Source organism: Siphateles boraxobius, unplaced genomic scaffold (genome assembly GCF_051911475.1).
Source record: "Siphateles boraxobius isolate OS27281-9 unplaced genomic scaffold, OSU_SipBor_1 8, whole genome shotgun sequence".
In the NCBI taxonomy this organism is placed as follows: Eukaryota; Metazoa; Chordata; class Actinopteri; order Cypriniformes; family Leuciscidae; genus Siphateles; species Siphateles boraxobius.
Genome location: NW_027509208.1, coordinates 28,147,372 through 28,163,479, shown reverse-complemented (window position 1 = coordinate 28,163,479; position 16,108 = coordinate 28,147,372). Strand labels below are relative to the sequence as shown.

Below are 16,108 nucleotides of genomic sequence, written 5' to 3'. Positions count from 1 at the left end.
AATAAGTGGTATGACTGTATACCGTATGCCTTAATGTCTGTCTTAGTTTGAATTTGCCGCTGAAACTGCTCTATCCGCGGAAGGTTTGCGTTAAAAGAGCTAATAAAGTATTTCGACTCAGATCAATATTTTATGTCTAATTATTTACTTATGTGGCAAGTAGCCGTGTAATAAGCGGGATAATGTACATCCAGCCGGTTGTTATCACAGAATAAACTCCTTCAGGCTGATGGAAGACCTGAGAGATATGGAGAGGTTTCCAAACAAAAACAAAATAAATATATCAGCTATCAGCCTTCAGCCAAAAAGAGTTGAAAAATATGAGCATACATCAGCAAATCATTCTGAAGTGATTCCAATGATATCCTCTGTGCCGTTATCGTTATAGATGTGGTGTGAACTCTGCTAATCTGTTATATATTCGTTATCACTATAGTTATCGTCCTTGGTGTGAATGGGCCTTTAGAGAGATTTACACATTAAATGTAAATCTTACTGTAAAATAGAATCTGAATCTAAAAAACAGAAGCTGAAATACTAAAAAAAACTTTTGATTTTTATAAAAATAAATAAACAATACTAAGATTATCTAAAACTACTAGATTTAACACATGCAACCAGGGTCATTTATGAACATTTTGTCCCCCTCTTCCCCCTTGTAGATTAAACACTCAAAATGTATTTTGTAACTTAAAGGGGTGGTTCAGGATTTTTGACATCGGACCTCATTTCCAAGTTAGCCTGGATGTTATTTATCAGTGGAGACAGTTTTCAAAAAATTTCATCCAATCCTTCCAGTTGCATAGTTCGCCGGTGCTAGGCTAGCACGAGTCAACGCTATCTGCTAGCCTGCCATTAAAAACAGTTTTACCCACTCCACAGTACACCAAAAGCAAATAATTATAACGCCAGACCATCAATGTAAATGTCTGTTGAGAGAATAATGTTACAAATCAAATTACTCTTGCATTTCAATGATTACATTTACAGGAACTAGAAGTCTAAAGACTTCTAGTTGATCATTTCTTTCTCTCCACCATTCGCTGCTCGACCACTAATCACTAAAAAAACTCTGCATGTCAAAATTATTTTAGTGTGCTTTTAAATAATGCCAATCTCAAGACACTCAACTCCAGTTTCAGACAAGGCTTACGCAAGTCCCAGACTAAAATGCATGTTTAAGCTGTTTGAAATGAAAGCAAATTGCACTGACATATCTTAAAATGTGTCAGTGCCATTGTTTTATCTCAAGAAGCACACAAGGAACGTTTATATAAGCTACTTATACTGTCAAAAATGATTTCTTACTTGATTGACATGTGCATGTTCTCTGAGTACGAGGTCCCAGAAGCGGCAACCCACCTGATTCCCACACTGACCAACTGGAGGAGAAAAAAAGAGGTAACTAGAAGACACACATTCTTACCCAGGGGCATCAAGACATTTTTGAGCACCAATGACAGCTTGATCTTTTTCTCCAGGTGAGACATGATTGATGATGGTCTGGTGGTGCACTTCTAGTTTTAGATGGAAGGGGATCCTTACATACTTATAAACATGAATCCAAGAAACACTTTTAAACTGTATTTATTTGTCTATTTTAAAAGGGATTTATGTATCCAAGTACATTTTTATTTGTTTAATAATACATTGATAACTAAATGGAAAGTGGCACACCAAGTCCTCCATATCAGTGGTCTTGAGTTGACAAATTAATATTTTCTAAAAGACCACAAACCCGCAAAAACTCGATTTTGTATCAAATCAGCGGTTTGTTTTCACAGAACAAGCATTTGACACGCAGCAGTGTGACCATTAACGACAAACTATCTTACCTTGGACTACTATGGACTGTGTCATCTTTTTAGTTCATGCTATTTCATTAAACTAAATAGAAACTTGTTACAGTATCGATGTGTAGACGACGTCCATCTGTAAAAATTAATCCTTGTTCTTGGCCGTTGTTGTTTGCGCGCAGGAGTCAAAAGCGTCGTCGGTTGATGACGTTTCACAGCGCGACAGAAAGTTCTGTTCTGTTTGTAGTTTTTCCAATAGAGATGTATAGGGTGCTTCTCATTTCTTATTTGTGCATCCTCGCTTCCTTTCCTAGCGCCTCAGCTCCTCCCCCTTGTAGGATGCGAGGGAAGGCTGCAAGGAAAAAAATGAGGACGGAGGAATCGAATGAAAGCTTTTTTATACATTGGAATACTTGATCACTCGAGCGTCACTTCATAGCGTCATCAGCAGCGCTAAAAGGATCTGCCCTTATGTTGTTGAAGTGTGTTTGTTTAAGAAATTCATAATGAATAATAATAAAGCAAGATACCATGTTGAAATATGTGAGATGTGTGGTTTATAAAAACAGCAAGGGTAAAGTACAAATTCAAATTATTGTCACCGATGTGAAGGGGGAGGAGATTGTATACGTGCGTCACGTTTAGTCAATAAAACACTTCTGCATAGGATACAGCTGTGTATCCTCGCTCCAGTGACGTGCGGTCTGGGTAGGCAAACTAGGCACTTCCTACCCTGCCAAAATTCAAAAATAAAAATGTTTATTAAATAATAAACTTGTATTAGTATTTTTACTGTTTATTCTTGTGATTTATATATGCAATATGGGTGTTATTCAAATTGTCTAGACGTTACGATGACAAATGTAGCAGTTACGCATAATCAAATAACAAAATGGTAGAATAAGCAGTGCTTTTACGGTCCATTCATTGCAGACGACAAGCGAAAAACCCATGTTGCGCATGCGCACTTCGATCCTGTATTCTTTAACATGTACGGCAAAAAGCACAACTCTGCTGTGCCTTTGGACGTAAATATGCTATGCCCGTACCCATCTACGTTACATATCAGACATGGACCAATTAAAATCGAGATATTACTGGACACATTTGCGTAGCTAACGTCATTACACCACAGCTAGCCTATGCCTAATCAAATTCAAAGTCAAAATGACAGCACCGGTGTTCTGACAATTTGTGCTGCCTTGTCGAAAAATGCTACCGTAGCGCGAATCGATAGCAGAGTCTGTCGATTTGTGCTGCCTTTGCAAAAATATGCTACCCAAGCGCGAATCGATCACAGAGAATGATGATTCATTCTCTATTGTTTCCATAATTGTGTAAATCTCACAATATTATAGCATCGTTATTTAATTTAAATCAGGGTAAGTGTATGGGGAGCATATTTTGATATTTTAAATGAACTAGCAATTATCACATTTGATATAACAAGTAAAAATGACATTATTATATGAAATACAATTACAATAAAATTCGAAGTTAAGAGTACAGTATACTGTACTGTTTTTATTTTTAAAAGTAAAAATTATCATCAAATATTCATCTTTGACCTGTCAAAGTTTCCTACAAGTCTCCACAGCAAGGATGCATAGATTTATGGGCGTGGTAAGCAGAAGAAAAATGAGTCTGCACATGCGCATAACCAGTAAGTAGCACATCTCGATGGGTAGCATGAATCGTCAGAACACCTGCCGTGATCACAGAGTTAAGAAATTTTTTCAAGCTCGATTTTAATTTAAAATCTGAGTTAATAGCAACAGGGAGGTCTACGCCAGCCTTAGATAGACTAGTGCAGCAACTGAAGGCCGTAAAGACGAGTTTTACAAAGTTGTGATCGACGTCTTTACGAGGAAAGAGCGGCGGATGGATTTTATGTAGGCTACAAATAATCTACCGATTGGTGAGTCAAAAACTATTTTGGGCTTAATATTGAATTGATAAATGTGGTTGAATTAATGCAAGCCATTTGCCTTCATATTCAATTGAGCAGTGTGTGATTTTACTTTTGCTGACAGACATAATTGGCCGCTGTGCAAAAATTAAGGATTAAGAATGGTTGTATTGATGCTGGAGTGGACATTAAAGGTTGTATCAGTGATTTCTGGCCCAAAAATAAAGGTCTAATCTTTCCTAACGATCCGCTAGCTGCCCACCCCATAAGCATGCCGTCCAAAAAACGCGTCTCTGGCAGCGTAGGCTCTGAGATCTGCACACAAAAACAAATGGGTACAACCACCACTCAAAACCAAAATAAAGTGTTCCAACCAATCACTGACAGGGGCGGGTGTTGCTCCGATTTCGCGTCCAGCAGTGCACGAGCGCAAAACCTCACAACACCCGCCCCTGTCAGTGATTGGTTGGAACACTTTATTTTGGTTTTGAGTGGTGGTTGTACCCATTTGTTTTTGTGTGCAGATCTCAGAGCCTAGGCTACCTACAGAGACGCGGTTTTTGGACGGCATGCTTATGGGGCGGGCAGCTAGCGGATGGTTAGGAAAGATTAGACATTTATTTTTGGGCCTGAAATCACTGATACAACCTTTAACTACCGGTGTGTGCCTGTGCCACGCTTGCATGTGTGTGTGTGTGTGCGAGAGAGAGAGAGAGAGAGAGAGAGAGAGAGAGAGAGAGTACACGGTATACATTCTGATTTGTACATTTCTTGTTATGCTGCGTTTGTGCGTAACGTTTACTGTTATTACAGTTATATACTGTTATTATTATTATTAGCCTAAACAATAAATCAGGTAATCTGGCTTTCATAACTCAGTGCCTAGCCTCTTTAAGACATCACCGCACGTCACTGCCTCGCTCATGACTCCTCTAAAAGCCTCCTCACTCCTCGATCCTTGACTCCTCACGGTGCAATTAGAGAATTGAGATGTCCTTCAAGATGGCTGTGCTTGATTGGTTTCCTGGTCATAGGATGGAGGACAGAGGAGCGAGGAGACGAGGAGGGATATTGAGAAGCACCCATTGTCTCTATATGGTGTCTAGTTTTTCCCTCATATCATTTTCCTTTAATCATTTTTTCAGGCCTCCCCCTGTTTGTACTTTCCAAGAATAATTTAAATAAGAATTAAAAAGCTGGGATTTTGTTGTGTTTAATTGATATATATATATATATATATATATATATATATATATATATATATATATATATAGATATATATATATAGATATAGATATATATAGATATATAGATATAGATATAGATATATAGATATATATTGTTAATAACAATGTTGTGTTTATTTTCATGGCTGTGTTTGTGTTTAGACGGTTATTTTTTTGTTCTTTGGAGCCTGTGCATATATTTTTAATGTTGTTTTATCATTTATTAGCATAATATTTTACACTTCTCATTTTTATATGTAGCTATAATGGGAACCGGTAGGGCCATTTAGATCGGATTTTACTGGCCTTTTGATCTCAATCTTGTTGTAACATTAAGACACATCCCAATCAGAAATATAAATTTTATGTCTCTGAACTAAAAAACTCACTTTCATATTGTAAAAGAAAGTCAGTCAATTATGTACAATTAACTATTAATTTCTCCTTCTTCTTCTACAAAAGTGATATATAAGTTGTTAATATATTCTTTTAATATTGACATTTAAGTCAATTTTTATACTGATATGAAATGAATATGAATTCATGTTTATGGTCGCTGATCACATATAAAGTGCTTTTGTTCTAATGTTCTATTTTTGCCTAACATTTCACAGGAGTTCAACATCATCATCACACCCATTGTCTAACCCAGATACAGATACAAAACAAACGCAGAAAACACCAGCTTTATTAAAGAAAAGTATTCAGATAAAGCAGTGAGTGAAGGACTTTATTTAGTAACATAACTATATAGTCTCTCTCTCTTACTGTATGGCTTTGTTAATATTCTGTGCAAAAAAGTACAAGGTTTTTATAGATATTACATATGAAGTTAACAAAGGTTACAGTGCTCTGTTTTACAACTCATTAGTCTTTAATGAAATATAAATGATGCTGAAGAGGCATGTTTATTTCTGTGGTGGCTCAAGCGGCAGGACAGGAGCCCACACCGACCGCTCCACTGACCAGCGGCGCTTTACTGAAGCTCACAGGAGACTCGTTCACAGACACGCTCCTCATGCAGCCTGTGTAGCCTCTCCTGCTGAGGAGACTGGGAGACAGCATGGAGGCTGGACAAGACAAAAAGGCCAAGACCATTTGAATAAACTCGATAAGTATTGACATTGCAGTGGGAATGAACACTCTTACAGTAGCATTTGAAAGAAACAGCCTAAGCTAACATTATTTTCAGGAGTTACAGAAGCACAGTTTTTATTTTACAGTTCAAGCTCTGAAATCTGATTGGATGGGCCAAATTGGACCCACTTTATATTAAGTGTCTTTAACTACTTTGGCTTGGTTTCACAGACAAGGCTTAGACGAAGCCAGGTGAAGTCTTAGTTCTCGTAGTTCAAATAGGGCATTGAAGTAGCTTGTATAAACATATTTTAAGATATACCAGTGCAAGTTTCTTTCAGTTCAAACAGCCCAAACATAAATTTTAGTCTGGGACTTGCTTAAACCCTATCTGTGAAACCAGGGGTATGTAACTTTTGCCCCACTAGCGGGTAAAAAAAAAACTGCATGCATTTTGCGGAAGCACATTGTTTTGGTTGTGCTTTGGCTTTAAAGACACCTAATATAAAATGGGACCAACACTTTTGAAACTGTTCTAAGCTGGTTTGCAAAAAGTGGCACCTGAAGTACTCGAACACTTAAAATTGTGTGTGTTTCCATTAAAAAAGTATTGCATTTTAAAGATAGCACAAACACACTTCCAAGCTAAATGTTTAAAACAAAAAACTTTCTGATGTTTCAAATGATAAACAAACAATTATGGTCAGTATATTAGATCCTAGTATCCAGTCTTAAAGTGACAGCAGCCTAAAATACCTATCTGTGTCATTGATGTTAATCAAACAGCAAAAGATGTTAAATAAATGTATACAGGTTAAATAAACCTAATGTAGCTTTCTATATATAGAAATATATATATATATATAGTATATATAGTTTTTCAGGTATATATACAAAAATATTTATTTCTCATTATCATGAAATAAAATGTCTCATGAAATTGTGAAAAAGGGGGCCCCCAGTTGCTGTCCATCCCGTCCCGTATTCCACCATGACAAATCTAGTCATCCTATATCTACCCCAATGAAATGTATATTTTGTATGGCCATTGTCTCTAAACATTAGTGGGGACTGACCTGGAGCTCCTCCAATAAACACTGGAGCGCTGGAGCTCTGCGCTGGTTCAATGACAGACGCCACAACGTGACTGACCTCTGAATCCACGTCCAGCTGCACCGATGGACCTTCTCTGATCACTGGAAAGAACAACATTAGCATGCTTAATAAAGCACCTGCTGCCTCACTGCCCTGCCAGGAATCTGAGGCACCATAACATCACAGTTATCTACAGCACATTTAACTGAGCCTTATACACTACTGAGCAAATCTTTAATGGGTGGTTATTTCTCTATAGAAATTGAGTCTTAGCTGAAAAGAAAAAAAATATGTATTTAATTAAAAAGTATTGAATTTAAGTAAAGCACAAAGTACGAGACTTTTAAAAATTATTCATTTTAACCATATAAAGTTAATGTATTTTAAAGGGATAGTTCACCCAAAAAGGAAAATTCTGTCAGTAATTACTCACCCTCATGTTCTTTCAACCCCGTAAGACAAATTAAGATATTTTTGATTAAATCTGAGAGCTGGATCACTCCTCCATAGGCTTCTAAGGGATTGAAACTTGTTCCCCGAAAAGTTATTAAAGACATTGTTAAAGAGAATACTTTTTGTGCGCAAAAAAAACAAAAATAACGACTTTATTTCAACTATTCATTTCCTTCTCTGTGGGCCTCGAGTCAGTTCACTAGTGTAATAGCGTAAGTGCTTATGTGTTGTACGTCACACGCATTACACACATGACCAGCATCGGCCAATAGTGAGCCTAAGTGTGACGTAGCACTACATTATTACAATACGTGAACTGACTCGAGGCCCACAGAGAAGGAAATGAATAGTTGAAATAAAGTCGTTATTTTTGTTTGTTTTTGCACACAAAAAGTATTCTTGTCGCTTGATAAACTTAAGATTGAGCCACTGTAGTCACTTGGTCTATTTTAACGATGTCTTTAATAACTTTTCGGGGCTGGCAAGTTTCAATCCCTTAGAAGCCTATGGTGGAGTGATCCAGCTCTCAGATTTAATCAAAAATATCTTAATTCGTTTTCTGAAGATGAACGAAGGTCTTAAGGGGTTGGAGCAACATGAGGGTGAGTAAATACTGACAGAATTTTAATTTTTGGGTGAACTATCCCTTTAAGTCTGTACCTGTGACCTTGTGCCAGTTTCCATCACAGATTTCTTGTCGAGGAGACACATAGGTGGAGAACTCACGGATACCGTTATTCAGCACAACCACCACCTACAAAACCCCATCAAATCAATCACATGACTTCCTATTAAATATCTCTTGTAATGCATATATAATCATCCTCTAATCTCAGTTTCTTTAGTTACTGTTCTTCGCTCAAACAGTATTACAACATTTCCCATAGAAATCAATCTGAGATTTCTGTGAGCAGTGTGACATTCAGTAAAATGTGCTCATCATGAAATTATTCTATTTTTTTATTATTCTAAGTACATTTTTATAACAAGTTAATGTTAATAAGTAACTTTTTATTAATTAATGAACATTGGAGCAAATGTAGGTGTCCTTTCTGATCATGTTGAGAGTTGGAAAAGGTTTTGGAAAAGATTTGGAGCATTTATGTGTACCCTCCCAAGAGCGGGCAACGTTTTAACATATTTTTGGATAATTTCTTTATCATTCTTTTAAAGCTATCCAAATGGACAGCCCTTCTATAGACACCCTTGTAAAGAATAAGTCCACTTTATTGTATTAAATGTGCACTTACTGTGTACTTCTAATCCTAAAAGCATATTTTAAAAAGAAAAAAAAACTTTACTTGGAATATAATATAATATTAAATAATATAATAAAATAAAATATAATATAATATAATAAAAGCCCACTTAAGAGCACTTAACACTTTTAAAAAGTGCACTTTGTAATAATGTCAAAAAAAAAGTATGTACATTTTCAATTGTTTTTAAAGTAGTACACTTATTTTGATGGATTGACTAACATTGATTTTAATTATAGTGTTATTTGATATTACATTTAAAGTTAATATATTTGAAATGTGCTAGATTGCAACTTCATCTTTAGAAAATTTAATAAATGACATACAAATTTCAATATAAATTAAACTAAAGTAAATTTTAGTTGACCATAAATGCGTGTAAGTACATTCATCAGTACACTTTAACCATATTTCAAAGACAAGTAGAATGAAATTTTTAATATGTACTTAAGTCCTACTTAAGTGGGTCAAACAAGTACCCTTAAGTTCAACTAACTGCATTTAATATTAATTTAAAACTATAGTACATTTTCATGTAATTGTAAAAACCATGCAATGAAGTGTCCAAAAACATTACATACATTTCAAAGTTAATTACATTCTTTTAAAGTGTATTATTTCTGTAATAAGCACTCTTATTAAATGCTAAAGTATACTGCTTTTCTCGAACTTGTCTGACAGCAACCTATCCTATTCTTGATTAGTCAGTAATCATTTTAAGGCTTGACTCAGTGATAAGTTAATGATATTTCGAGGACAGAAATGTGATCACACAGCATAGGATGTTTTGTAATGAATCTCTGATAGGATCTCCAGACCTGACTTTGATAGATGTACAGGGTGAGATATTCCTTCTCTCCAGTGAAGACATGCAGTAGCACTCCTGACGCCACACGAGGACGCACCTCCATCACGAGCTTAAATCTTGAGCCAAAATCAAAGGAGTCATCTGCATGTCAGGAGAAGAACATACTTTATGTCAGCATATTATCCTTGGATTCAATTCTAACCGCAAGATGGCTAATACATTCAGACAAGGAGACATCTGATTCCCGTATTCAGCTGTTTAGCTCTGCATGCTGGAATCATCCTCTTGAGCTTAGCAGAGTTATGTGCATCTGTAACCCACTGAACACCACACCAGGGCGTGAAATTTCTCTACGCACATTCAACAGCTGAAACTGTTTCCCAAGACCTTGAGGTCTGCTTAAATCTTCCCCAACCTCGGCAACAACCAATCAGATTGCCGCAGCGTGGCAATAAGGGGCACTTCACATTCCACTTCTCTAGCAGGACCCTCTGTCTGTCTGTGGCTCTTTTTTGTTTTTTTTTGGTATTCTAGTTCATGATCAGCATAAATGTCCAAGCTGGTTCAGATGTTTGGTTCTCACCCTAATGTTGCTTACCAACAGCAAAACACACTAAGTCATTCTGACATAGCTTGATGACCAGTTAAGGCCATTGTAGCAGATCTTTTCAACATGAGCCAAATGTTTGCACACACTTAACCCCTCTATCAGTAGTATTTTCCACATTTTAAAATAGTAACAATATCAACAAAACTGTGAAATAACATTTAATTTTGTAATAGTTGTTCATGAGTCCCTTGCTTGTCCTGAGCAGTTAAACTGTTGATGATTCTTGAGTAAATAATTTTCCAGTTCCTGCATATTCTTTGCTTTTTCAGTTTTTTTTTTTTGTAATTTGAGCCCTATCAAACAGTGACTGTTTGATTAGGATCATAAAGAACCCCTACACTACTATTACAAAAGCCGATTCTACAAGGTGTATGTAAACTTTGACCATATCTGTATATACTTAACTTATACTTGAGCTTAATAGATTAGTTCACCTTAGAATTAAAATATCCTGATAATTTACTCACTCCCACGTCATCCAAGATGTTCATGTACTTCTTTCTTAAGTCGAAAATAAATTAAGGTTTTTGAGGAAAACATTCCAGGATTTTTCTCCATATAGTGGACTTCAATGGTTTGAAGGTTTCAGTGCAGCTTCAAAGACTCTACATGATCCCAGCCAAGGAATAAGGGTTCTCTTACGAGAGTATCTCTCGTACTGCGTAATATCTTACGCTATGGGGAAAACCTCTTTTCCACGAGATATTGAAGCCAAAAATTATCCTTTAATTTTGATTAATGTAAAACGCTGTGCGGCAGCGTGCAGACATAGGCAAGACGGCTCGCGCGCCTATTGGCTGCCCTGCGGCAACAGCAGCAAGCCTATCGAGAGAGGCCCTGCGTGACGTGACATCCAATGGGGGTGCTTCGCGCCCATTTCGTCGCATCCCTCCAGAATAGGCGTGGCCTTAGCCTATAAATACGCTCGACAGGCTGATACAAACTGATTTTCATCTCTTCAGCGATGCACTACTGCATCGCTGGATCCGGAGTGAGAAGCCGCGCCGTCTGATAGTAAGCCTTCTGCGGGACGAGCATTCGAGCCTGAAGCCGCTGGCCTTCACCTTGCCGCCTTCAGCCGCTGTACCTGCTACGCTTTCCGGCGTTAATATCCTTTTTCACTGCTAGAGTGTGTGTTCGCCGTCACGACTCACACTCTCTCTCTCTCTCTTTATCTAAAAGAGCAGCGTCTTTTTGAAGACGCTTCGTTCCTGTGGAACTATTGCCATGGTGACTCTGAGGACTTGCCTGGCATTTTTTCTCCGAGTCTGCACTCCCGCCCGCTGTAGTGCCGCACCGCAAAGCGCCGTATTCAGCAGGTCCTCGAGCCTTCTCCAGCCCGTGAAATCTCGCCGGTTCGCCCGCCAGCTTCACGAGCTTCAATCGAGTCGCTCACTGACGGACAGCGGCCGCCGCGCGCCGCCGCTTCCGCCATTAGTGACGACAAGATAGCTGCATCGGTAGAGGAGGCCAGCTATTGCCATGGTGAGTGAGACTCCCGCCCGCTGTAGTGCCGCGCCACAAAGCGCCGTACTCAGCGGGTCCCCGATCCTTCTCCAGCCGTGAAAGCTCGCCGGTTCGCCCTTCTGCCCGCGAGACGTCAGGGAAACGAGCCAGCATCAAAACCGCGGCTAGCTTTCTTTACGTTATAAGAAAGCTACCCCGCCCCCGCCCCCCGTGGGCATGCGTCACCGGCGAAATGGGGAAAGAGTGTATTTTTAGTCCCGCCGAGGCCGGACCAACCTCCATTTCTCAAACATTTCTCAGCTCCTCTTAGTTTGAGCGGCTGAAAATGTCAATATTGCAGCATTGAGCCTGTTGTATAACACGCACGCCTGCAAACAAACGCCGGCACACACAAAACTGTGATGACGCTCTATTATGTGATCGAGCTATTTTAAGCTTTTGTCGTTTCCCCCTGTGGCTCAGTGGCGAAACCTACAGCCATCGCACGGGAGACCCGTGTTCGATCCCAGCTCTCGCAGCAGATAAAATTTAGTCTCGCCGCGGCCAGACTTGCACTGATACTTTTCGCTCGTTCAGTTCCAAGAAAATGTGACTGTTCCAGTGTATTTTGCAGTAAACAAGCCGGTACCATGGCCCGCTTGCCTGCACACAAATGCCGTTTCCACGGCGACCCAGAAAAATCATATAAGCAATGTATTTTCTGGTATTCCGGCCACAGCCGATGGTGTTATGAGTGTAATAAAAATGCCCACAGCCCAGTGTTCATTTCTACACACAAACACAGCCCGCCACAGTGCAGGGCTCGCACATATGTAATCGACTCATGTCAATTGTGCATTAAATGTAGTGAATGTGCCCACAACCCAATGCCCACAAACACTACACACTGCATGTGCCACGTTTTCTGTAAAACGAAACCAACACACATACAGTCAGCTAAGACCCACGGTGTTTAAGTCTCGCCGCGGCCAGACTCCACCGAAACCTCTCGCTCGTTCAGTTCCAAACAATGTGACTGTTTCAGTGTATTTCGCAGTAAACAAGCCGGTACCACAGCCCGCTTGCCTGCACATTAACGCCATTTTTACGGCGACCCAGATAAATCCAATAAAGAGTGTATTTTCTGGTGTCCCGGCCATAGCCGATGGTGTTATGAGTGTTGTAAGAATGCCCACGTCACAGTCCCCATTCCCACACGCAGACACAGCCCGCCACAGTTCAGGGCTAGCACAAATAAAATCGACTCATGTCGATTGTGCAAACGTAGTGAATGTGCCCACGACACAGTGCCCACAAACACTACACAGTGCGTGTCCCACGGTTTCTGTAAAAACGAAACCAACACATATTCAGTCAGCGCAAGCCGACGGTATTTTCAGTGCAGTAAATGTGCCCGCTGTCCCGCGCCCACATTCACCCACAGACACGCTGAACCCTATGGGGTTTGTCCCGCTCGTTCTCTCTCCACAATTTGTCATAGAGAAAGCGAATGCGAACAGGCTGCCCGCCGTGATCGGCGCGCCCCCCGCCTCGCACACTTTAAACACAGTGTTCATGTCTCAGCACACCGAAGCTCTGCAGCCGCCGCTGTGCCGCGGCCAGAGCCCGGATATCATTCTGCCTCTAGCTATCCACGCGAATGCATGGGCAATGCTTCCCGGGGTATCAGAATGGGTGTTGAACACTATAAAGAGAGGCTATTCGCTACAGTTCGCTCGACGTCCCCGCCGTTGCACGGCCCGTGTCGAAACCACGGTGGACAACGAAGTATCTCATCTACTTCGAACCGAAATAGCGAAACTACTGAGCAAAGGGGCCAAAGAACCTTTATCTCAGGCTCAGAGCGAAGGGGGTGTATACAGCAGATATTTTCTGGTACCGAAAAAAGACCCACTCTAGATCTGCGACAATTGAACAAAGCGCTTCTGAAACGCAAGTTCAAAATGCTGACAACCAGCAAAATCATCGTGCACGTGCGCCAGGGAGACTGGTTCATGTCAATAGATCTGAAAGACGCCTATTTCCAAATACAGATTGCGTCACGTCACAGGCGATTCTTGAGATTCGCCTTCGTGGGCCAGGCATATCAATACACAGTCCTACCGTTCGGCCAGTCCCCAGCACCCCGTATATTCACGAAGTGCATGGACGCGGCTCTCACACCCCTGAGACTTCAGGGCATGCGAATTTTGAACTACTTAGACGACTGGTTGATTCTAGCTCGATCACGATCAGAGCTCATAGAACACAAGACCGCATTACTCGAGCATCTCGAGAATTTGGGTCTCACAGTCAATTGGGCGAAGAGTTCCCTGTCTCCCAGCCAGAAAATCTCTTTTCTGGGAACAGTGATGGACTTGCTGTCTATGACAGCACGTCTGTCAGCGGAGCGAGGACTGAACATTCAGCGCGCCGTGAAATCCTTCCGCTGCGGCTCTATAGTCCCGCTCAAACGGTTTCAGAAAATGCTGGGCCTCATGGCCTCAGCATCCTCAGTACTTCAGCTGGGCCTGCTTCGCATGCGCCCACTGCAGTTATGGCTGAAAGCACGAGTTCCGCCCGGGGCTTGGGCCGCTGGTCTGTTTCTCCTCAGGGTCGACAGGAAATGCGTCTCGGCTCTGAAACCTTGAAAAAAGCCGACTGGTACCAGTCAGGCGTGAGTCTGGGGACTCCCTCGAGTGTGATGGTGGTGTCCACGGACGCCTCCACCTCGGGATGGGGAGCGCTGCTCGAGGGCAGACCGTTATTTGGCCAGTGGTCAGAATGGGAGAAGCTCCTACACATAAACTGTCTAGAAATGCTGGCAGTAGACAACGCGCTAAGGCGCTTTTGTCCCCAGATAAAAGGCCGCCACGTCTTAGTCCGGTTGGACAACATGTCAGTGGTGGCGTACATAAATCACCAGGGCGGCGTCAGGTCCCAAAGCCTTTACAGGCTGACGAAACGCCTCCTGGACTGGGCTCAGCACAACCTGCTTTCACTGAAAGCAGCGCATGTGCCTGGTCACCTGAATCTGGGACCAGACAGACTGTCCAGAAACAATGTCCCAGCAGGGGAATGGTCGCACCCGCAGGCGATCCAACTGCTGTGGGAGACATTCGGCAGAGCGCAGGTGGACCTGTTCGCGTCCCAGGAAAACGCTCACTGTCCGAACTTTTTCTCCAAGAGCAGGGATGCGCTGGCCCACGTATGGCCTCGACGCCCACTCTATGCTTTTCCCCCCATCTCGCTCCTGCCTCAAGTGCTGGAACGGATCAGGGAAAATGGATGCCCAGTGCTGCTCGTGGCTCCGCTATGGACGAACCAAACCTGGTTCCCAGTCCTGATGCAGCTGACCAGCACTGCCCCACGGCCGATACCGGTGAGGAGAGACCTCCTCTCTCAGGCAAAGGGCTCGATTTGGCATCCTCGCCCGGAGTTATGGTCCCTACATGTGTGGGCCATCAACGGGTACCCGCTAACCTCCCGGAGGGAGTGTTAAACACGATCACGCAGGCTAGGGCCCCGTCTTCTTCTAGACGGCTCTACTCCTCGAAATGGTCAGTGTTCTCTACCTGGTGTCAAGCTCAGGGCTTTTCACCCGTAGACTGCGGGGTTACGGAAGTGCTCTCCTTCCTTCAGGAGCTGCTGGATAAGGGTAGAACCCCGTCCACGCTCAAAGTATACGTGGCGGCCATAACGGCGTTTGCAAAACCTTTGCACTTCCACGACTTCACGCATTACATAATCACGCTGAAATATGCTGCCATTTGTTGTTGTTGTTACTTATGACTCAGTAAAGCCCTGACATTCAGTTCTATTTAATTAATGAATCAATGCGCCCGTATTATTCAGAGTGCATTTATTAGCCTATGTTTGAGACATCAACCACTGGTAGATGACCATAATGTCTGTATAACCTAGAATACCGTCTAACACTTGATGGCTGCTCTGTTAAGTCTTCGTCGTCAGTTAGGAACATGGGTGTGCTCTTTGATACCAATCTTTCATTTGAAAGTCACGTGTCTAGTGTCTGTAAAACCGCATTTTTCCATCTTAAAAATATATCTAAATTACGTCATATGCTCTCATTGACAAATGCGGAACAACTAGTTGATGCGTTCATGACATCAAGGCTAGATTATTGTAATGCTCTACTGGGTGGTTGCCCTGCACGCTTAATAAACAAACTACAGCTAGTTCAAAACGCAGCCGCTAGAGTTCTTACCAGAACCAGGAAGTACGACCATATTAGCCGGGTTCTGTCAACACTGCATTGGCTCCCTATTAAACATCGTATACATTTTAAAATATTGCTGATTACTTACAAAGCACTAAATGGTTTAGCTCCCCAGTACTTGAGCGAGCTCTTAACGCATTATAGTCCTTCACGTGTATTGCGATCTCAAAACTCCGGCCAGTTGATAAT

General features: G+C 41.4%; 2 protein-coding genes across 9 annotated transcripts in view; both read right to left on the bottom strand.

Annotated features, from left to right (window-relative positions):
* tube1 (tubulin, epsilon 1) overlaps positions 1 to 2,111 on the bottom strand; it is a 39,851-nt gene extending 37,740 nt beyond the window's left edge. For 3 of the 5 annotated variants that reach the window (XM_077220240.1, XM_077220242.1, XM_077220241.1), the window contains exons 1-2: positions 1,836 to 2,103; positions 1,309 to 1,382 (exon numbers count right to left, since the gene is read on the bottom strand). In XM_077220240.1, the coding sequence (XP_077076355.1) occupies positions 1,309 to 1,382; positions 1,836 to 1,860 (99 nt within the window). In that variant the 5' untranslated portion in view covers positions 1,861 to 2,103. Of the gene's footprint in view, positions 1 to 1,308; positions 1,383 to 1,835 lie in introns of all 5 variants that reach the window. The other 2 variants (XM_077220243.1, XM_077220244.1) reach the window with 2 other exon arrangements.
* Positions 2,112 to 5,602: 3,491 nt separating this feature from the next.
* The window catches only part of lama4 (laminin, alpha 4), a 177,204-nt gene continuing 166,698 nt past the window's right edge, over positions 5,603 to 16,108 (bottom strand). For all 4 annotated transcript variants that reach the window (XM_077220211.1, XM_077220210.1, XM_077220212.1 and 1 more), the window contains 4 exons: positions 9,634 to 9,764; positions 8,217 to 8,310; positions 7,085 to 7,204; positions 5,603 to 6,001 (listed from right to left, as the gene is read on the bottom strand). In XM_077220211.1, coding sequence (XP_077076326.1) covers positions 5,856 to 6,001; positions 7,085 to 7,204; positions 8,217 to 8,310; positions 9,634 to 9,764 — 491 coding nt within the window. In that variant the 3' untranslated portion in view covers positions 5,603 to 5,855. The remainder of the gene's footprint in view (positions 6,002 to 7,084; positions 7,205 to 8,216; positions 8,311 to 9,633; positions 9,765 to 16,108) is intronic.